The sequence below is a fragment of the Salminus brasiliensis genome, chromosome 1, assembly GCF_030463535.1.
Source record: "Salminus brasiliensis chromosome 1, fSalBra1.hap2, whole genome shotgun sequence".
Lineage (NCBI taxonomy): Eukaryota > Metazoa > Chordata > Actinopteri > Characiformes > Bryconidae > Salminus > Salminus brasiliensis.
Window position 1 is genome coordinate 52,555,322 of NC_132878.1, and position 22,673 is coordinate 52,577,994.

At 42.8% G+C, this 22,673-nt stretch overlaps 1 protein-coding gene across 5 annotated transcripts in view; it reads left to right on the forward strand.

The window, feature by feature from the left end:
• The window catches only part of dab1a (DAB adaptor protein 1a), a 192,604-nt gene that overhangs the window by 158,572 nt on the left and 11,359 nt on the right, over positions 1–22,673 (forward strand). For 3 of the 5 annotated variants that reach the window (XM_072682452.1, XM_072682444.1, XM_072682460.1), the window contains exons 8-13: positions 2,255–2,317; positions 6,802–6,855; positions 13,364–13,426; positions 13,818–13,914; positions 18,767–19,405; positions 22,177–22,301. In XM_072682452.1, coding sequence (XP_072538553.1) covers positions 2,255–2,317; positions 6,802–6,855; positions 13,364–13,426; positions 13,818–13,914; positions 18,767–19,405; positions 22,177–22,301 — 1,041 coding nt within the window. Of the gene's footprint in view, positions 1–2,254; positions 2,318–6,801; positions 6,856–11,315; positions 11,379–13,363; positions 13,427–13,817; positions 13,915–18,766; positions 19,406–22,176; positions 22,302–22,673 lie in introns of all 5 variants that reach the window. The other 2 variants (XM_072682479.1, XM_072682471.1) reach the window with 2 other exon arrangements.

Below are 22,673 nucleotides of genomic sequence, written 5' to 3' on the forward strand. Positions count from 1 at the left end.
CCCAGAGCGGTGGGCAGCCAACTCCAGCGCCCGGGGAGCAGAGAGGGTAAAGGGCCTTGCTCAAGGGCCCAACAGTGGCAGCTTGCCGAGCCCGGGAATCGAACCCACAACCCTGTTATTGATATCCCGGCGCTCTAACCGCTGAGCCACCACTGCCCCTTGACAATGTGGCAAGACACATCACATGTATTTGAGGATGTCGGAAAAAAAACACATGTACTAGTAATGTGCAGATGTTTAGATACCTAAGCACGTAATTCAAAACCAGCAATAATTATAATAAAAATATTAAATATCACAATTGAACAGATTAGAAACATTAAGACAGTAAAAGGGAACTGAAAAGAATTCTAATTTTGGAGGAAAGTAGTTGAGATCTTTTGAGACCTGTGTGTTTGATGAACAATGCTTAGTTCCAGATTTCTTCTGGATGCCAGCGCTTAGATGTGTATAATTCCCTCACCAGCTCACCTGATATAACACCATTAGGCACTGATTTCCAGCAATCATAATCTTTGTTGGATCCTGCAGAAATCGCATGTAGAATGTCGTTAAGTATTACTAAGCCACCAACAGATGTTATGTGACTGCTCATACCAGCAGTAATTCATCAGAAGGTGGGAAAATGACATTTTCAACGATGAACGGAGCTGTACTCTGACTCTGGAATAATTGAGAAAGTTGGAATGCATTGAAAGTGAACTTGAATATGAAAATGAACATATAAAAGACTCGTATTTTGAAAAGTAATGACTAAATGTCATATAATATATATAATATATATAATCATATAATAGAAAATACTTCTATTTTTAACCATGCCATCATTTTTGGTCCTTCAATACATCCTGTCTAGATTCAGGCAATTCCATCTACACTGTAAATGTATTGTTTATCAGTTCCGAGAACCAATAAACTGTTTGCATTATTGTTTGTATTATTGTTATAAATTATTATGGTTTAACAATTATTAATATAACAATGATTCCAAACTTTTAAATGGTAGTGTATATCATAATAGCCTGATATGTTAAATAAGACATAATTGGACTTCATTTATCTGCTAGCACTGATTGGCAGGACTTGACAGCGCTAAGACAATTATAGTAATGTAGCCACAGAGTGCTTTTAGACCAGTCACCTGTTAAATGCCTGATAGTCTTCAGTGCCAGAAGCATCAATTATGATGCAAAGTAGACGTCCTAATTCTTCTGTTTGCAGCAGCGTCCTATTACGCAGTCTAGGGGTGGAAAAGGGATTAGCCAGGCCTTAATACGGAAGTGAATCAGCAGGTAGTTCCATTATAATATAAATGACCCAGACTTTGCCATTATCTAAAATAGCAACAATTCTGCAACCAGATACAATGCTGTCTACAATAGAGGGGAACAAGCTATTAGGTAGAATGCTGCATGCTGGTAATGCTGTGGTGTCTCAGTGTGATTCCTGCATCACGGAGAAATATATCACAGGAGTTGGGCCAAGCAGGGACGCTATTTGGCGTGTATAAGCTATCTGGCAATTTGGCGTGCTTATTTGTACCCCAAAGCCGCAGCGCCTGGCTTCCCAGAGGATTTTTTCCGAACTTTGCTGGGAGCTGGCTGTGTTTCTGCATCACCGGAGCTAACATGTACAGCATGTGTCTCATTAAAGATACATGAATCTGGCCACAGAGTCCTGCCGAGGACCCTGCACTGTGATTTATTTCTGCTGAATGTGGGAGAGTACACTCCATTGTTCTGTTTGTAGGTATGAGAATTCTAGAGAAGGCTAAGGGAACTACGTAGTTAGGTCTTTTTCGCAAAGTTGATGCTCCGCAAGGCATGATTCTAAAGATGCGGCTTATGCTCTGGACTTTATGTAGGCCCACAAGCCAGCAGGTGCGATTTCATTACAGCCAGTCCCAGATGAGATTTGACTTCATATTGCTCAAGATCTATGCAGCCTTCATGCTCTGTATTTTCTGTTGGGGTTACGGGCCAGGGAGGGCTGGGTGAGATATAGAAGTGCAGCTATCACACACACTTGAAGGTCAAGAGCACTAACCATGACCAAACCTCAATCATCCAGGAGGCCTAGAGCTGTCCCGCGAGGCTAATGGGTCAGGGCGCTTCTCCTGAGGCCGTGGCCGCTGTTTTTCCTTTGTGATCAATCACTTTGCTGCCTATTCTCTTTTTCTCTTCCCTCTTTCCCTTCTCCCCGTCCCTGTCTCTCCCTCCTCTTTTCGATCTCACCTCTGCTGCCGATGTTGTAGTACATTGTGTTTGAGGCGGGACATGAGCCCATCCGTGACCAATCAGAGGAGAGCATTTATCAGGTACATTTTCCTTAAGTCCCTCCCCCCTATACCATACTCTGATTCAAAATGCCCTTTGACTGACCAGACACTGCTTTGTTATCCCCCTCACAACCTAGGCTTTTTATTCAGTTCTTTGTCCTAGAAGAGATTTACACTGATTTTGTAAGACTCAATGGCATGGCATGTAAGCAGTCATTCAGAGTGCTTTAATAAAATATTGTTGAGAAAGTTATTTACACAGAATGAATGGATGGGATGGTGATGTCTATAAATACAGATATAGCCGTTTTATTTCCTATCTAAAACCACAAGTCAACCCAAATGGTGGTAAATTTGATATTGTTTTGGACTATTCTGTCTTACAATGCCTTCCAAGGGCTGTAAAACATATTGTAAATCAGTTTCTCAGACAGAATAGTAACTTTTATTACACTCGATTAACGATTACTAATCGGTAGCTACATGCATAGCATGCATACAGACCAGCTGAGATGTTGTTATGGTCTAACAGTGAGGGGAAAAGCCAAGAGCCAGATTCCAATGAGTTTAAGAATCGAATAAACTCGAATAAGACTTCTTGTTAGGGGTGAGAGTGGCTCAGCAGTCCAATGCTCTAACCACTATGGCCAGAAGGGTTGCAAGTTTGAATCCCAACCCATGCCACTTTGCCATCAGCGGCCAGAGAGTCAGAGAGGGCACAATTGACCATGTTCTCTTCAGGTGGGTAGATAGTGCTCTCTCTCCTCATTAGTGTTAGGCACTAACTTTTGGCCCAACTAGAAAAAAGGTGGTGGCTGGCTTTTATGAGAGGAGATGTGTAAAATCCTTACCCTTCTGGTGTCAGGTACATTGCTAGTGCTAGGAGGAGCTACGAACAGGTGGGTTAATTTGCTGTTTGAAAATGAATTTGACCAACAAATATAAAAAGATGACGGACGCATTAGCCCCTGATAATTATCTGGTCCTTATCACCATCACTGCCAACAATTTAGATAAAGTTTCTAGAACTGAGTGTATCACATTAAATCATTTTGAATGACTGTTTACAAGTTACCCACTTACGCTGCAGCCTGAAAATTTGTTGGCCCCCGAAGGTTAAAAAGGTTAACAAAAGAATAATAAAACTCATCTCCAAACCACTAAATGTCATCCCATAAAAAAAACATGTTAAAGTTAATTCCAAAAGAGTTTTCAATCCTGAAATTCCACTGCATTAAAAAGCCTTCTGAAACAGGACCAGTTGAAATACAAAGGAAGAAGTCAGTTTGAAATACCAGGCTAATATTAACCTTAAGTTAACATGGGGAAAAAATTGTCAGGGCTCTTGTATAGGGAATCAATAAAGCACCACGTTGCCATTGTTCTCGGAATAGGGCCGTTAAATGAAGGCGGCCTTTGATGGAACAGCTACAGACACTTCTCTGTGTAGCTGCCAGAGTCCCACCTGTGAATTAGACAGAACAGACAGAGTGCTACGCCACGCCGCGCTAATTCGCCGTGACAGCCCCCTCAAAGATTTACATTCCGCAATGTTCCACGCTTTGAGCGCCGTGACCATGACAACAGCAGGTGCTCTCCCCTCAGGTGCTGCTGTGTCTTGTCACCTGTGGCTTCAGTCAGAGACTGCAAAGTTTTAGCCGCCAACATGAACTTCTCAGCGCCGTGAAGCTCGAGACAGGCGGCGAGGGAAATGCAGCCAGCGTCTGTCTGTTACCTTTTAATTGAATCGCTCGCTAAGCTCTTAAGTGTTGACCAGACTGTAAAACACTCTGCTTGGCTACTGGCCCTGCATCAGCGACTTGGAGGCATCAAAGAGACATCTGTGCGCTGTCGAAATTCGTAGAAGCCGGAGTCTGATCACTCCCTAACATCAAACGCAGCCACATATTGGCTGGGTCAGATTCGATCTGTGTGCATATCATTTCTTGTGTTTGCTGACTGGAACACACTGCGGAAACTGAGCGTGTCGGGTATGCATAGACCCACATTAGAGAAATGCCTAGGTGATGTTTCGCACATTGGATTGGACATCTAACTGATGCACATGACCATCATTACACTTAATTGTACAGGCTTTTAAGCAGCCATTCATTAGCATGGGCTTTGGGCCGCTAGCAACCCGTGACTGAACCCCGGACCATCTTCCCTCAGCAAACAGCGTGTCACTACAACACTTTTTAAACACAGCAACACCTGAGCTAATCATTGTAAATTTGTCAGTCATACCGGTCACACACATGCACTTTCTATGTGCTAGTTTAAACTCCATCATCGTTTATGTTAATACACTCCCATAATTATTTTGTTCTCGTTATTTGCTTAAAACAGCGCAGAAAAGCTTTCCCTTTTTTTCGGTCATTTAACCTTTAATCTTGTCGCGTAACCTCAGTAATACATTTCTGACCTCAAATTCAGAAGGTGGTGATGTATGATACTGCAGACAAACAGGACTGCTCCTACAAGGCTGACGTTATTCTCCAGCTTCTACTGGAATGTTCCGTTCCACCTTAAATGGTACAGAAGCTACAGGCACAGAAGCTACAGTCTTACCTGAGCAGCTACTGTTACCTGTTGATTCCCAATATTGTTGACGTACAGCTGAGCTGCTGAGTAATGGTCAAATTCAGTGGTCAAACTGCCCATTCTGCTTGTGCCAAAAGAACTCACTCTGTGCAGACCATCACAGACTGACAGAACCTCCCTTGTGAAAAGGGTTAATAGTTAGAGTTAGTGAGCAAAAGGTGTAGGTGAAGGTCTCTGAGCAAACTGAATGGTTTCGCCCAGTGATTGGTGGAAAGGGAGGAGAAAAAATGGTGCTTTTTAACGTCTACAGCTTTTAAATGGTAAAGTATGAGGAACTGGGCTCAAAAAGCTACACAATGAATAACAGTATTTACATTATTCAAATTACGATCTTGAACTTTAGAATATGTTAAACGGGCTTATGATTGCAAAACAAAATACATTGAAGGAGTCCAGTGTACGGTGTACTCTAAGCAGCAGCTGTAAGAGCTCCTGGGATGCCAGGCAGCCTTGGCCCCCATGTCGGTGGACTGACCTTCCAGTTCCGGACAGAGGATTTATTCTGCCATGCGAATAAGCAGTGGGCATCTCCTTCTCTCCTCCAGCTCCCCTGATGAAAAGAGGGAGAGTGATTAATCACCACCGTCTGCTTTTGATCTTTGAATGTGAACGAGATGGAAAGAAGAAGGGGGAAAAAATCATTTCAAGCCGACGATCAAATGAAAACATGCTGGGCAGCAATCAGACTGCCAGGAAGAGGGACATTAGGAACAATGGCAAATTAGAGAGCGGGCTTTATAAATAAGAGTTAAAATAGCAGCAGTGTGGGTTGTCACTGGCTACCTTACTTACTGCAGTGACATGTAAGGGCCGCGGTATACTTGCTTGTTTTAATAGCTTATACTTGTGCAACACGGCTACCTCCGAAAATGTTCGCGACACGCCTGCGAGATGCAGTTCCAGCGGTGGAGGCAGTATAGCGTATGTGACATTATGCCAGCAGCAGACCGAACAAACTGTGAAAAAACGACCTTCTACTGTCTTTTGTTGGTGATCATTTTGGGCTAAATCGACACTAATCCACCAGTAGTGGATTTTTCAGAACTGATCTGCCCCCTAGTGGAGATAGCTTTCAGTCCTCCAGACTAAAACAGTAAGCGGATGAGTATGTGATTGATGCTTCTTGCCTATAACATGTCAGCGAAACCATTAAACTATGTCCATAAATACTTTAGTGTCATAATCATCATGCAGATAATCAATATTCATGTCCCCACATATCTGTATCTCATTATTAATGTTTGCCTTTTTTTAAAATGTTTAAATAAATTTAACTGTTAAATCTACTTACTTACTCTAACTTTCATGTTTCCGAAACTCTGAAACACCTAAATGTTATTATATAAATTATAAAATTGTTTATATAATGCCACCATTATATAAAAAATGAATATTTTTAGGTGCCAATTTGTTGCAGTAATGAGATCAAATTGCAAAACATTGTAAAAAAATAGGATGTCATTTAACTTATATATATAAAAAAGCAATTATTATTACATTATAGAAATCATATTAAATATACAATTAAAAAAATTACACATTTATGTTTATTTTCTTTTCCTTTATAAAAGCAACCAACCAAACAAAGCAACACTAAAGCTCTAAGCCATTTGAATTTGGACTAAAGTGCTTCTCAGTTCTTGTCATGTTTGTGAGAATCCCAAGTGAAGAGGATTGACTTTCCCCAAGTGTAAGAGGCTTTTATTAGCTTAGTTAAACAGCAGGCCACAGATGCACTGAAAAACCTCACCTAGAAGAAAAAGTATGCTCTTACCATACACACACACAAGCATTTCCACCCTGAATACACTCGGATGTACTTTCCACAAGGCGCCTTATTGGTCTCCTCATCTGAAATGTGAAGTGATGGTAACTTGTGATCTGCTCATGTGTTCGGTTGGACTGACTGTCCATCCCAGGTCCCTACCAGCCAACAAAAGGAGGGAGTGTATGACGTCCCAAAGCGACATCCAGTGAGTGGAGCTGTGTGTGTGTGCGTGTGTATGTGTGTGTTTGCCTGTCTGCCCTCGTGCAAACCTCTCAGTTGTTGGTTTTATTTTTTTCTTCAGATTATTAGAGCACAAGTGATACTTCATGAGTTGAGTGTGTTCCCCAGTCTGTGGATGATTGTGTGTGTGTGTGTCTTTGTAAGTGTGTTTGAATGTCAGTGGCTGATTTCCCAGTGTGTGTCCTTGGTCTAGCCATCGTAATGAGAGGTTTGCTCTGGGTTTTATGTGCTTGGTGGGTCTGCATGCTGTGTGCTTGCCTTCGCTCCATGTGTACGGGCAGCTGGTGTATCCATGATGGCATTTTCAATGCCAAGCTCCGGGGACATCACATTAATGCCACGCCATGACTGTATACAAATCTTGCACGATCTAATCAAAGCGGGCTTGGCACTGTACTTTATGCGCTGTTCATTGGCCGTCTGACAGATAAAACCCAGCCATCTTCGAAGAGGTGACAAGCTCTGAAGGTCGCTCAGACATGCACAATTCTAATTGTGTAGCTTTTAAGAGAGGACCTGCTTGACCTTGCTGTCTCGGTTGAAATGGCTGATACCTTCATGCCGTGGTCATCATATGGCTATTATGTTTACATGTTCTGGTTTGGAGATGGCAGATCCTCTCATACTCCAATCCGTCTCTCTTTGCCTCTCACAAGTGTTATTGCTGCTCTGTTCATTCAGTCCTAGCTTTGTTTAATTTAAATACCCCCCCCACCCAACCCTCCCACACCATCCAACCTTACCTTGTGCCTACACTTGATTGAATTGCTGGTATCCCTTAGACTTGCCCATATTATGCACACCTATTTCTTTGCCTGATGGAAAGGAATACTCCAGCATTAACTCATAAGCTTTATGTTTAGCGCACGGTCAGTTACCGCAGACAGGTGTCTCCATGTTTCCACTTCCTTCTACTGTTTTTTTCTTTCTTTTCAAAGTACAGGGAAATTATCGTTCATGAAAATCAGTCCCATGCTACATATGCAGCAGACGTGAGAGTTTGCATTTGAAGGGAAATTCAACCCTATGTATAGAAGGATACCTAGGGTATCACAGGCAAAGCTGGGGTAGCCTAAAGAACAAACTACATCAGGTAGACCAGCATTAGCTTGCCATACATCTAGCAGAATTAAAATATTTAGATATTATTATGAGGTTATTTAGAAATAATTAATTAATAAGCAATAATTGGTACAAAAAATAATAATACATTTTATAATATATATATTTTTCCCAACACAGCTAACAAGGCCATCTGTCAGAATGATTGTGGTGAAGCCTGCAGACAAGTGTACTAGTCTAGAGCAGCCTAGAACATTTATTAGCATCTTCTTAGAAATATTTATATTTTTTATTGGATAGATATAAGATTTAGGTGGGCACTACCCACTACCCAGCAGCCCACCTATGGCCACATCCTTCAATTCAGTTTTATCGGTTGGTTCACATGTCATCTCCCTCAGTTTAATTTTATGTAAACAAGTTTTGATGACCTTTGTAGTAGCAGTGACGGAAACCATGGCTCAGAAGGTCTATAGCATATTTTAGTTACTATCCATAATTTTATATCCACATATTTTGATAATGCTTATTATATGTCTATATATAAGTTGGTAATAGAACATTAGTGGGAAAGCCAAAAATAAAGTTTTGGGGTATTGTTTGTATGTTTTAGGTCAAAGGTTCATCAGAGAACTATTGCAAAACAGTGTTTTGGGTTTCATACAATGAATTTGTGACCATTTCATATAATACATTTCTGTAAGGGAGCTTTAAAAGGCATTAAAATGCATCTGGTCCGGTTCCTATTACCACCGCTGTGTGTGATCGACTCTTAATCTGGTAAGTTTCTCAAGCACTGCATTTCACATCAGGCCCCATGAATTCTACAAATCTTGGTGGAATTTCCCTTCAAAAACAATCCACTCAATCCAATCATAAGTTACTGTCCTGTAACTTCTGATAAGTTAGTCTCCTGCATTTGTCGAATTGCCCTAAATCCCAACATATCTTGCCTCTAGGCTAGATTTTGATGATTTTGATTCTTCATTTTGGACATTTCTCATTCTCTACCCTACTCATCCCACCTGCTGACCTTCAGCTCTGCCATCTCACTCTTTCTCTCTCTCTCTCAACTTCTCATTCTGCCCCATTCGCTCCGAGTTAGATGGCATCTCGAGTATGTCTTCTCCAGCTTCTTTAAGCTGCCACGTTCCTATCAAAATAAAATCTCCAGTGCCACACATATAACCCTCCATCTTGCTTTCTCTCTGTCCTTCCTGTCCATTTACGCTCCTTTCGCATCTGCGGCCCTTCCGTACATGCATTTTTTCACGATCGTATAGAGTACCAGCAATTAGCCAGACAGCCTTAATTGATTGTTAAATGTATGCAGAAATGTATGCAAGCATTAAATGTATGCAAAACACATGGATGTGGATAATTGGAATTTCCCTGGAGACGGTTAATTGATAGGCAGCGGTTGCGGTGGTGAAGATTGAGGCGCGGGTTAAGGGATCACAGGGAAATGAAAGGCGCGGCAGAAAGTATCAAGAGCTTTGCGCGGGATTAGGTTGCATCAGGATACAGCTCTGCATACGTTCACCTACAGATTAGGCAACCCAAACGGGCTGCTGTTTAGACTGAGAAAACTCTAAACGTTACCATGGAGATCGCTTAGCCTTAATGCGCTCTGCTATTATGGAGTTAGAGCTTTTTCTCTTTTTTTTCCCCCGGCACACACCTTTCCACAGAGGTGGGACTGTTCACATTGGCTGACTGTTAGCTTCGGAAATAACTGGTTAATTACTGAAGCACTAGTGGGCAGTGCACCCTCTCTCGTAAAGCTAGAGCCCTGAGTAGCGTGTTGATCCTGCTGATGAGCTGTGCGAGGATGTGAAGGCTTTTTTATTTATTTATTGTGCTGTTGACTGGCATACAGCTTATCAGTACGGAAAACCTATAGTAGCCCACTTGCTCATTTCCCATGAACCCGAAGTTGCTGTGCCGATCCCTGAGGGAGTGTAAAGAGATTGATAGATGGCATCTCTGGAGTTGGTAAAATGACTGCTGTCTAATTGACCTGCTGGGCCCAGTAAAGACGGGAGACCCCAGCACTGTGACCTCCACACTCCCACCAAGGTCAGGCCTTCGCCATCACCTGGGCAACCGCAGGCAGTACACACAACTCACAGATGATGTGTTTGTTTTCCCTGCTTGTGGGTGTCGAAGGTGCCAATTTAATATAGGACTGGCGAGCCGCTGGATAGAAGCTGGAAAGGGAGCCATACAACTCAGAGCTTCCCAAATCATTGTTTAATCCTCATTGCTCCATGTGTTGTTCAAACCTCACACCCTCCACCCCCCCCCACCCTCCCTCCTCTCTCTCTCTCACCCACTGTTGCTTTCCCCTTCCTTACTTCTCTCTTTATCTCCTCCAAGCTTCTGTCCATTCTTTCAGCATTAGCCGAAGTGAAATGGCAGCCAGTGGCAGCAGGCCGGCTCCCATTGCTTTTTCATTACAGCCGGCTCTTATCTCACTCCAAGGACACCTTTTAATTAGCTCCCTCTACCTGCCACTCTCCCCCCGTCCTTCCATGCTAAATTCTAAGCGCTAACACTGAGAGGCCCATGGGCTGAGCACTTTCTGGAGTAAATCGTCCAGCCCAGCCCCTTAGTAGTCGTCTAAAATCTGCGTCCTCATGCTGGTCTTGATTCTTGATTTGATCGCATGCATGCGTGCATGTGCATTTTGTGAGCATTTTTGTATGTACGTTGTTCGCCATGTGTTTTTTTTTGTGTGTGTACGTATGCTTCTCCCGTCAGTGTTGGTGGTGCGAACGGTGTGGATTTATGCTCCCCTGTGTCTTCCACCCCGATCGTTTAACCGTCTGCCGCCTCTCCTCCCTCCCTCTCTGCTGCGAATCTTGCAGTGGTGCAGGATGTGAGATGATAGCAGATGTTGTTCATGGTCTCCTGCTCTCCCCCAGCCTCTCTCACTCTCACTCTCTCTCTCTAGAGAGGCCCATACGAGCACATTATTTTCCCATTAAAGCCCTGCTGGCAGCCTGCTGAAAGATGGCCTTTCTGTTTGCTTTTCCCCGCGCCACTTACTGCGCCCCAGAGCATGGGGTTGGGGTTAGGCGGGAATGAAGATGAGCACACCATCATTCCTAGATGTTTGGATGGGCCTGTTGCATTCAGAGGAGGTTGTGTGTGTGCGCGGAGACCATGAATGAGGTGCTGAGGTGGAGGAACTATGACCTCAACTTATTCGGGCAAAGCCCTGCTCGTCCCAGCAGGTTGGCACCATTCCAAACCTCATCCGTACCCCCCATTTCACTTTCTCCTTGTGTGCTTGTGCGTGGGTGTGAGCGTGCGTCCATCCCATCTCATGTTCCATCTAACACCATGCTGCTGTTACAGAATGGACATAATGGCCAGACCAATCTGCTGGACCTAGACGCTGAGCTAACACTGGTCCCAAAGGTAAGGTGCACAGAGAGCCAAGAAACAGCTTCGGTTTCTAAACCCATGGTGGAGGGGTCACCTGTAGACAAGCACACTGTTTAGAAACGACCAGACTGGATCCAACACCTTATTTGTACTCAGCGATTTATCCACATAAGAAACTGTTGCAAATATCAAATAATTTGATTGGCTTGGGCGTAGTATTCTATATACTTCTTAGCATAGAGTCTTTATATCATGTGGAGGTCCTTTAAACCTTGGAACATCCCACACTACCCAGATAACTGGGTCGACCCTACTGGGATCTTGATTGCCACCTTCATTGACCCTTAACTCCGTCCTGTTAATGAACAGTAAAACCAATCACTGAGATGCATGTCTAATGTGCATTTGTGACGCACATTTTTTACGGGTCCTACTCTCACCACATCAATCTGCTGGATCCATCAGTATGCACTGTTCTGGAACCTTAACCACTGGCAAATTAAGCACTGGAAGTGATCAAGTAGCTTCACTGATGTATTCAATACCTGAATTGTGGCCTAGTAGCCTAGTTGCATCTCCCACACAGAGTAAATGTCACCCTCCTTTCCACCTACCTGTGTTCTCACCTCTGTGTTTGCTGGTCCCTAAGTGTTCCAGTGCCCTCCCAGTGACCTGGAAGTACAGCGCTAACTTCAACATGCCCTTTCCTTGCCCCAGTCAGACAGCTTAACCCTTCGTCTGCGATCTCTGCCCCTTCCCTTTGAATATGGCTGTCGAGAGGCCGGCACATTTCCATACCAGCCAGCAGGATGATAAAAAGAAAGGAAATGAATGTCTCAGTGCCCTTCTCCCTGTGTGGCCTTGTGGGGACTCTAAAATGAGCTCAAAGGTCAAACACATCAGAGGAAGGTTGTGTGTCTGTTCGTGTGTGTGCTCACATGCCTGTGAGGTTGAATATCTGTTCGTCCTCTCGTTTGTCCAGTACCTTCCAGTCCCTTTCCTGACAACCATGCAAAAGGCTGCATCGACTGTAAATACAGATAAGCCAAAGCATTAAGACAATGAGGAACTGAGTAACATTGATGAACCAGTAACAATGGCATATCTCAAGGTCTGGGATGTATTTTAGTAACCTAGCAGTCGGTTCTTGGTTACGGGAGTGTGCCTCACAACACACAGTGCAGAGCCCCCTTCTGCATAACTACAGATGAGTCCGAGTGCCCATGCTAACCCCTGTCTACCTTTAAAAGGGCTTACAATTGACACACCGTGGGCCTTGGAGCAATGGAAGAAGTTCACCTAGTCTGTTAAATCTTTAAATTAAAGTTCTTTTACATCATTTGGATGACCGGATACACGTGCACGTCTATACATGTGGGATGTGCTGGATTTGCAGCAGATCTGCCTGAGGATCCACCTTGCAAGTGACAGTTAAAGGATCTTTTGAATGTTTGAATCCTGGGAATGGTCATGTAAGGTGATTCCATTGATTCCTCCAAATGACCATTGTTCTTCTGTTGAAAAGAAGCAAAAGGACAATAAACTGGAAATAAAGTTGATGAGACAAGATGCTTAATGTCTTAAAAGAGAAGGAAATGAAACAATGAAAGCAAAGGGACACAGTTGCTGACAACTAGCACTGTTGTAAAGCTTTTACTAAAGTACAAATGCATTTAACCACTGCAAAATGTCTATTTCGGAGACTGCTAAAAGCCCCTATTCAGTTTAGTAGGCCGCCTCAAAAGTGACAGCCTCGTTCCCGATGTCTGTTTATGGTGGGTATGTGAAGTCCTCTTTCCCTTTCTTTATCATCATCATCATCATCATCACCCACATAACACTCCATTAACATTCCTATCATTCACCAATTGCTGGCACGGGCTGGCTATTCCCACTCATGCCAGCTGTGTGCCCAGAGGTAGGTGCCACTCATGTGAATGAAAGAGCTGATTCAGGGGAGTGTAATGCAGCAGAGCCGAGCTTTCACTCTGTATTTGTTTTCCCTCTCTTTACTGTAGAATATCAACCAGTTAGAGCTTTTTGGAGACATGTCTACACCTCCCGATATCACCTCTCCTTCAGTGAGTACAGAGACAAACCCACACACTTGCTTTTTGTACAATATTAGTACATGAAGTTATAAATACATCACATATGTAATATTGGACAAAACCGTCATATTTGTTGTTAACTTTTTGACATATTTGGAGGACAAAGTACAAGCTTCTCTTTACATGATATCACAATTACATGATGAATGGACCAATAGGTCCAAAAATAATTGAACTTTGAAGCTACATGGTCTGCCCAAATGCATTATTTATATATATTGTGACCTTAACCTGATCAACCTCAAAAAAAGGCTTTGTTCATTCAGTTTTTACAAATTCAACACATAACTGTTACAAAATGCCCAACAACAGATAACATTTATATGCCTTAGTGACACATATGTTCTGTGTTTCTCCTCAGACCCCAGCCTCTCCAGCTAACACTCTGGACCCAACGCTGGCACACCAGCCGCCCTCAGAACTGTTCGCCCCATTCAACCCTGCCTCTGTGCCCTCAGGTCAGTCCGTGTGCATGTGTTAGCAAGTATTTGACAGAGAGAGAGAGAGAGAGAGAGAGAGAGAGATAGACAGACAGAGCAAGTGGTACGTATTAGCCCCTGTTTCTGACTAGCTGAGGCTAAATGAAGCGTTCTCTCCTCCTGTAGAATATGAATCCTCTCATTACTGGCCTGTATACTGGGCTGCATGGCAAATGCTTCAGTCCACTGTGTGTTTTCAGTATATGTATTGTAACTGTCTCTCCGTGTCCCCTTAGGCCATGTTTGTTGAGAACAGTCATAAAGAACAGTCTTGACCAAGCGTAGAAGACCCTCTTTAAGGGGTGTATGTGTGTGTGTGTTTCATCACAGAACAAAGGCCTAGAAACAAGATGCATGAGCCTACCTGTGCAATGGTCTCTGGCTGGCTGTTCCATAAAAAGGAATATTAATAAATAAAAAATTATATATATATATATATATATATATATATATATATATATATATATATATATATATATATAGGGGGGCACCCTGATTATTTTGATTGATGTTATGACTCTCTTTGTCTAGTGCTGCTTTTGGCAAGCTATACTCAGAGCTAGTGTTAGCAGCTACACACTAATTGCTACCCTAGTAGCTGCAACAGCACGTCATCTCCGCATACCCTCCAACTCAATTTAACCGACAAGACTGAGACAGCTGCTGCAGCCAGATTGACTTGTTCTGAAACACTAAACAGTATATCATTGATACGTCTGTGAAACGCGCAGCCCGTCACCCTGCCCATCTGTCCTTGATTCTGTCGCTCTGCAGAAACTCAGGCTCCATCCACATGGATCTCATATTATTGAAAACATAGTATTCTACATTTCCTCTGCATTAGGAGCTTTTGGGAAACGCTCTCTAAGATGAAGATCCGTTTTTACACATCTTCAGGGGAACAGGTAAACTAGCTTTGTGATACCATGGCAACATTTGTTGACATTATGGTCACGATTGTTTTGCTATATGTCGAACCAGACCGTTTCACATGGCGGTTCACTGGGAATTCTTAAATATATAGTTTTGACTAGAACACTGAACACAGTTCTAGGGTTTTAAAGTTGTAAAGTATGTAAAATGTAAAGTATATGTAAGTATATGCATCTTAGCATAGGTATAATTTCCAGGGGCAATCAGGGGTTATACCCCCTCCTAAAATTATAAATTGGCTATAAAATATCCACTCCCAAGAATAACTATTATGATGGTAATTATTTGGTCATAAAACATAAAAACATTGGGAATCTGATCATCATTGATCAGTTATGCTCATACCAATCAAATTATCATCGATTCAGATTTATTTATTTATTTATTTATTTATTTGTCAAATGACCAAGCTTGGCTTCATTTAAACCAGTGTTGAATATACTCTACACTCTCAGAAAACAGGTTAGAAGCTGAAGCTTGGCCGTCATTTGACCCTCCAGCAGGACAATGATCCCAAGCATACCTCAAAGTCCACCAAAGTTTCAGAAGAAGTCCTGGAAGATTCTCGAGTGGGTGTCTGGAGTGGGTTGACGAAAAGCCCCAGTAATGGGTTAATAAGATTCCTCAGGAACACTGCAGGAAGCTGGTGTCTGGCTACGCATCACGTTTGTAGCAGATCATTGCTAACCCTAGTCTTGTTTGATTGGTTTATTGCAAACAGCTGCAAGTTTGTACATTCTGCTAACAAACCTAATGTGCAATGAGGGTTAAACAATTTTGAGTGCAACTGTACGTGTGGACCTAAGGCCTCAAAGGAAGTTTGTTAACAGCTCTGAACCTACCTGCCCTGCCTTCTCCTGGCTCCTCCAGTTCATTTCAGATAACGAGATTACATTTCATACACTCCTAGTCATGGCAGCTGAGTCTCTCCTCTCTTCATTTGACTGAGGAGTGAATCATTTCATCCTCTTTAACCACGACTATGTGCTCCCACCTTAGCCCGGATTAATTTTACACACTTTTCTGTGTTTATTGTTGTGGAATAAGATGCCGGTAATAAGCAAACAAGCTTAAAAAGTTTAATTAAATTTCGGTTTATGCCACTGCACAGCACCATCGTGTCACTAGTAGAGTTTGGTGAGTTTTTTTGTTTTTTTTTATCCACAAGGGAAAGGGGAACTTTGGGCGCCACAAGGAAGTGATGTGTTATCAGAAGGAGCCCTTCCTTCCTGTTGGTGGAATGGAGGGATCAGAGGGACGGAAACTGATTGCCAGAAGTGCGCAGTGCGCAGTTCATGTGTGGTTTACCAATCGGCTGGATTGTTATGTTGTTATCAGGCATATGTTCTGTTGTTGCCGTTGTCGCCATTGTTGTTGCTGTTGATGTGTGTACCGCAGCTCTCAGTGTGAAGCCTTTCTTCACTCCCAGCTCAGCGTGATGTGGTTTCGCTTCCTGTGGTGTTCTCTGATCTCACCTCTCTACCAGCCCGCAGCTTTTGTAAAAAAGGAAATCACAACTGTCCCATATACATACACTGCACCTTCTATTTTCTATCTAGTATTTCTGAAATGGCTTAATGATACAATATAAGGGATTACTCTGTTAACTATAGTTGCTTGTATACTCTGAGAAGTTAGAGAACTAAGCAAGGACTCTCCAAGGACAATGCCCCTATAGGATAAACATGGACCTAAATGTCCACTAGGGTATGCTACATTTATGTTCGCAGTAGACGTTCATATTTATAGTTCATGACCTATTTTTTTTAACTCATAAAAAAAATAATAAAAAAAACTGGAGTCAAGGCAGGGAGTTTAGAGGCAATGGGGCTTCAAAAACAAGCTAAAGGTACTGAAGATAAAGATGCCACCGCAGTGAGAGTTTGCCACCTTTTTCTGAGAGTGCAAATAGGTATCTCGTTCTGATATAAACTCACCAAGCACTTTATAGGACTGGCCTGTACTCCTTCTCATTCATTTAATTATCTAATAATCAGCCAATCAGCCAATCATGTGGCAGCACTGCAGTGCAAAAAAAATCATGCAGATACGAGCCAGCAGTTTCAGGATCAGTCAAGAACAGAAAGCTGAAGCTGCAGTGGGCACTGCTGACTCGCCAAATCATCAATGTCTGCTGAGGCACACAGATCATAGGGTTAGAAGTTGTATTCCAGAATATATTCCTGATAAATTACTGATAAATTACTCAGTGTATGTGATTATTTATTTATTTATTTATTTAATTATTTGGTTCTTATTTATTTTGTACATTTTCAGTTTTTCGCTTTTTTTTATACATTTGCACTTGAAAGGGGGATCTGCATAATTATTATTATTAAATAATTAAAGTGTTCACTTCTTTCATATTATGTAGTGAGCCCTATTTTCCAATGCAAAAGGTTTGATAAAAGGTCAAAAATCTTATCCGCCCTTACTTGAACATACTAAATGAATATCGTTAACTTTCGTTACCATTATGCCTGTAACCATACCAACCTTGCTTAATTGTGTCCAGTTGCTGTCTTGTAACATTGTAGTATTGCATTGTAGCGTGTGTGTGGGGTGGCTTGGATAGGCTAGGATTCGGGTTGTAAAAACTGATTTTTACATTCGGAAGAAAGAGGGAGATGTGTAATGAAATAAGGGCTTGCCTGATATGAGTCAGGTTTTTATAATGGCGTCCTCTAAAGAGAGCTCCTGTTCATTAAGGCTGGTCCTATTGTGAGCTGTAATTACTGCAGTTCATCTGAGCCATAAAGGCCTTTTCACTGCAGGGAACTGGGTCATCTTCCTCTACATATCAAGAGGTCCGCAGGCCTCTCACCAAACCTCTTTAACTGAATGGCGGTGCTTAAAGCTGATAGGGTAATGCCACAAGGTAATGGCCTATGTCTTTGTGCTTGGCCTTGAAGTAAAGATCCATAAAGATTAAATTGCTTTGAGCTTTGTGTTGGTCTTTGTTTGCTGGAGTGTTTTAAACCTTTGAAGTCCAGAGTCATTCAGTTTGCATTACATAACTGTTTATGTGTGATCAAATAATATATACACTTACTTAAACTGTTATTTAATGCTTTACGTTTATGTAGATTTTCTGTTTAGCGCTGAAAGGTTCAGACTTTTTCCATTGGTTTTAATATCAAAAGCTAAAACATGGCCAAATATAAAGGCTAATCGTCTCCTCTTACATACACACTACATACACAAATCAGTGTGACATTAATAGAATACAGATTACTTTTACTTTTAACAGAATACTTTACTTTCATGAGCTACGAGTTTGGATTGGCAAGAGCATGATATTATATTAAATTGTGATCTTTATTGCTAATTGTTAGTGTGATACACAGCTTTTATGAGTATATAATTGATATTTTCAGTGCTTAAAGAAAACTGCATGTTTCATTATGGAGAATGTAATTAGTCCTGTTGGATTAGATGGTGTAGAAAAAGACTACTGATGAATTTTGTATACATGACAAAATATTGCAATAAAAATATTGTGTATTGTGAAAATGTCTTTAAAACCATGATGTGACATTTTTACCATATCGCCCATCCCTAGCTACAAGCTAGTGAGAAATTTAGACAACATTTTTTCTGAGAGCTGCTTTTGTGGACATTGTGGACATAATGTAGGACTAAATAGCAATGTAAAATACACAATTGACATTTGAATTTAATTTAGAATTTCATTAAATTAATTTCACTAATTAATTAAAATTGCATTTAGTTCAGGCTCAATCTTAATCAGGGTCTGGTTAGGGTAGTGGTGGCTCAGCCCCGGGCTATTGTGGGTTCAGTACACAGTAATTATGACCACCCCTTGGTGTACAATGACAAAAAGTCATGATATGAATCGCTTCCTTCTTTCCATATCTCTCTCCTCATCTTTCCTCAGGTTACGTGACGATGGGAGCAGTGCCCCCTGCCTGGGCACAGCAGCAGTTTGCAGCCCAGACACCTCTAGCGTTCGGGGTGCAGTCGCCGGTGCCCATGGCTCAGGTCCTGCCAGGAGGTCAGCCTCTGATCTGGGGTCAGGCCAACCTGTTCCCAGCCACACAGCAGCAGTGGGCAGCCATGGCCGGGGCCCACTTCTCACCCGCTGCCTTCATGTCCGCCCAAACAGTGGGGCCATTGCCCGCCGCCATGTTCCAGACTCTGGCACCAATGCCAGTGGCAGCAGCTGCAGCAGCCTCCTGTGAGACGCCAGTGGTTGGTGTGGCCGGGGCAGGTGCAGGGGTGGGGCCAGTGCCAGGGACGTCGGCCTCCACTGCCTCCAGCCCGCAGCACGGCGAGCGATCGCTACCCCGGCAGGCTAAGATGAGCAAGGAGATGTTCAAGGACTTCCAGATGGCCAAGCCGCCGGTCATGCCGGCGCGCAAGAGTGAGCAGCCCAGCCTGGCCTGCACCACAGACGCCTTCACCAGCTACTTCAGCCGTGTGGGCATGGCGCAGGACAACGACGACTGCGATGACTTCGACATTTCCCAGATGAACCTGACCCCCGTCACCTCCACCACGCCCTCCACCAACTCACGTGAGTCAGATGGATTGTTTGAACTTTATTGAAATAAGCAATGATTTCTCAGTTGCCAGTAAAGCCTACAGCTTTAGACAACTGCTGTTTTGGTGCAGTGGGGGGTAATGTGTGATTGACAGGGAAGGAGAAGTGGCGCTTATAGACCTCTGAAGTTGTGTGTCAGCATCATGTACATACTGGGAACTTTAAAAAGCACTGCTAAAAAGTTGAACCTCAGAATTCTATAAAACCTCAGATGATCAATTGACAATCAGGAGTAAAATATACAGAGAAGAAAATGTGTCAGGTTTGGAATGCTGTTGTTTACCACAGGACATGATAGCTGAAATTTCCTGTCATTTCTCTCATAAATCCAGTTAGCCATTCCAAATATGAGCATGACGATAATTACAGAATCACAACACAGTGACAGTTTAAGTGGTCTGTTGCCACCAAACTCATGGTGTAAAGTACTTTCTGTGCATATATATATATATATATATATATATATATATATATATATATATATATATAGCGAAGATTTTACATTTACATTTAAGGCATTTAGCAGTGACTCTTATCCAGAGCGACTTACAAAAGTGCTTCACTGTTTACCCTTAGCTAGTTTGTATAGACTAGGATCCAAAAGATACCTCTAAGTATTCTCGGAAGAGGTGGGTCTTCAGTCTGCGTTTGAAGATAGAGAGCGACTGCTGTTTGGACACCCAGGGGAAATTCGTTCCACCACTTCGGTGCCAGGACAGAAAAAAGCCTGGACGCTTGTCTTCCATGCATCTTAAAGGATGGCGGGTCAAACTGAGCCATATTGAAGCTTGAAGGGCTCAGCTTTTGACCATTGCCATCAAGTACGGAGGGGCTGGTCCGTTCTTGACCTTTTAGGCCAACGTTATGCGTGCAGCTACAGGAAGCAAGTGAAGAGAAGGCAGCAGCAGCGTTACATGGCTGAACTTAGAAGTGTTGAAGACGACCCGTGCTGCCACAATCTGGATTAATTGCGGGGGCCTGATGGTGCACAAAGGGAGATCAGCCAGAAAGGAGGAGAAGTAAATTTGGGCAAAACTGCTGTGAAAACATACAAACAGGAATAAGTGTTATGGGAGTTTTGTGATTTTGATATGCATAATGATTCATAGACTCGCTCATTCACTCTTTCCTGCGTTAACATGTATCCACTCCACCCAGACAGTGAGATTAGCCACTCTCCCCATCCTTTTCTTTGACTCCTAAAGAGTGCTGACATAATCTTGGCCAGCCTGACAAACCTCATTCCTTCCCGACATCCAGAATTAGCTTGTAACTTCCATTTGCACTTTGATTTTCCCTGAGCTGTGCACTCTGTAAAACTCTCTTTTTTTTCTTTTTTTTTTTTTACCTCCCAGTGAAAGGTTGAAAGGTGGCCTTTGATGCTACGCTCACGGGGCATTGTCTTTAGTCAGCATGAAAATGACAATTAATAATGCAGTGAAGAGGGGCGAGAGACAGGCAGAGAGAGTGAGGGGAGCGAGCGTGTGAGCCATTCCCAGCTGCACACTGCTGCAGAGTAGGGTAATTATCACCACTCTCTGGGGAGTCATGCATTGTGTGTTCAGCCTGTTTGGATCCTCACAGTCCTGTTGTGCTAATTACTGCTGTGGAGGAGTGCTACACTGTTGCACCAGCGACACAGACACACACACACACTTGCACGTTGTCACACTGTGTGAGGGTCAGACTCATTTATGAAGTGACAATGAGTGAGCGTGAAGCATCAGGCCTTTTGGGGTGCATGCAGGTTAATACACTGCTGACCCATTATTGCACCGGGTGCCGTTGGGATGAGGACAGGATGGAAAGAACATGTGGGTGTTTTGGGGGGTTAAACTACTCAGACAATTACAGTGCTGTGTTTCGTTTGGCTGAAAAACAATATCTCTTTGAAATGAGCCATCTCTGCTTCAGATTAAATAGTGGTTTAAGCTACAGTATGATTTGGCCATAAATCAGCCAGTCAGCCATTCGCGGTCAGAGTTGGCTTGCTTGCTCTCCGTTTGGCAATGGAGCTATGTGGCTAGTGTAACTAGCTAAAGCTACTTCGAGCTAGCAGTAACACTCGACATTCCATATTCTTCAACCACCTGCCCACATTCAGTCTTATTCGAATCTTCTTGTTGGTCCGCTGCTGCTACTGAGCTCTGTCTCTATGTACTTTTTGTACAATTTTTATAGACATTATATCATATAGCATCAGAACCCATATTTGAAGTTATTTTGTGAATGATTGATAGCTATATAATTCCATTATCTGTTGACAATATTAGCCCTGGCAGATTGAGTGCAATTAATGTAAGGGAAGTGAGTTTAGAACTTGGAACGGTTCTAAAGGAGATCACTGGAACAGTGGCTGGTTGTTTGCCTCCCAAAATATGACTTGTTTCAGTTAATGGATTAATTAACTGATTGCAAATGAGCTTAAGATCTGTATGTTTTTTCAAATAAAACAGGACAGCGCAGCTCACATTAGCTGCAAATGTGTTTGCAGCCTTTTAGAGGGGATGAACAGCAGCTCAGACAGTGTAAATCTGCTAATGTAATTAAAGAGTTGCAATCCGCATCCACTTAAACCATTACTGTCCATCAGATAGACTCTGACCAGCCATTACCGTGGCAGGCTAGAACCAACCCGTCTACATGCGCGGAGAAGCTTACGCTCAGTAATTGCTTTTAATTGCAACATGCTTTCGCATGTTTGGTTTGATGAACTGTATTTTTGTCCTGTGTGTTCTCCGCAGCGCCCACCCCAGCTCCACGGCAGAGCTCCCCTTCAAAGTCCTCGTCCCAGGCCAGCGACCCCCCTACCGACGACTCGTTCGGGGAGGCGGAGGGCAGTCCCAGCCGGAGCGGGGAGGAGGATGCTGTGAGTAGCCATACAAGTATCACCCTAGTGAAGCCTGCTTAAGCTGTTTGTTAACAGATTGCTGCAGTTCTGGTGCTGGGTGGTCAGTGGACAGTACAGTGTGGTCATTTCCCTGCTTAAACACACTTGATTCCACTCATCTGTTTCATAATTGCCAGGTTAAACTGGTGTGTATGTATAGGAAATTCGCCAAACTGTGCCGTACAGTGGCAATCCAGGACTGGAATTGAGGGACCCTTAAACGTACTAACATTATTACTTAATGATTTACATGGTTTGTTATGTAATGGCTTACATTTACATTCATTATCTATATTTTTTTTAGATCTAGACTTCCGCTTTATTCAAACTCAGAGCCCTTACAAACCCAAA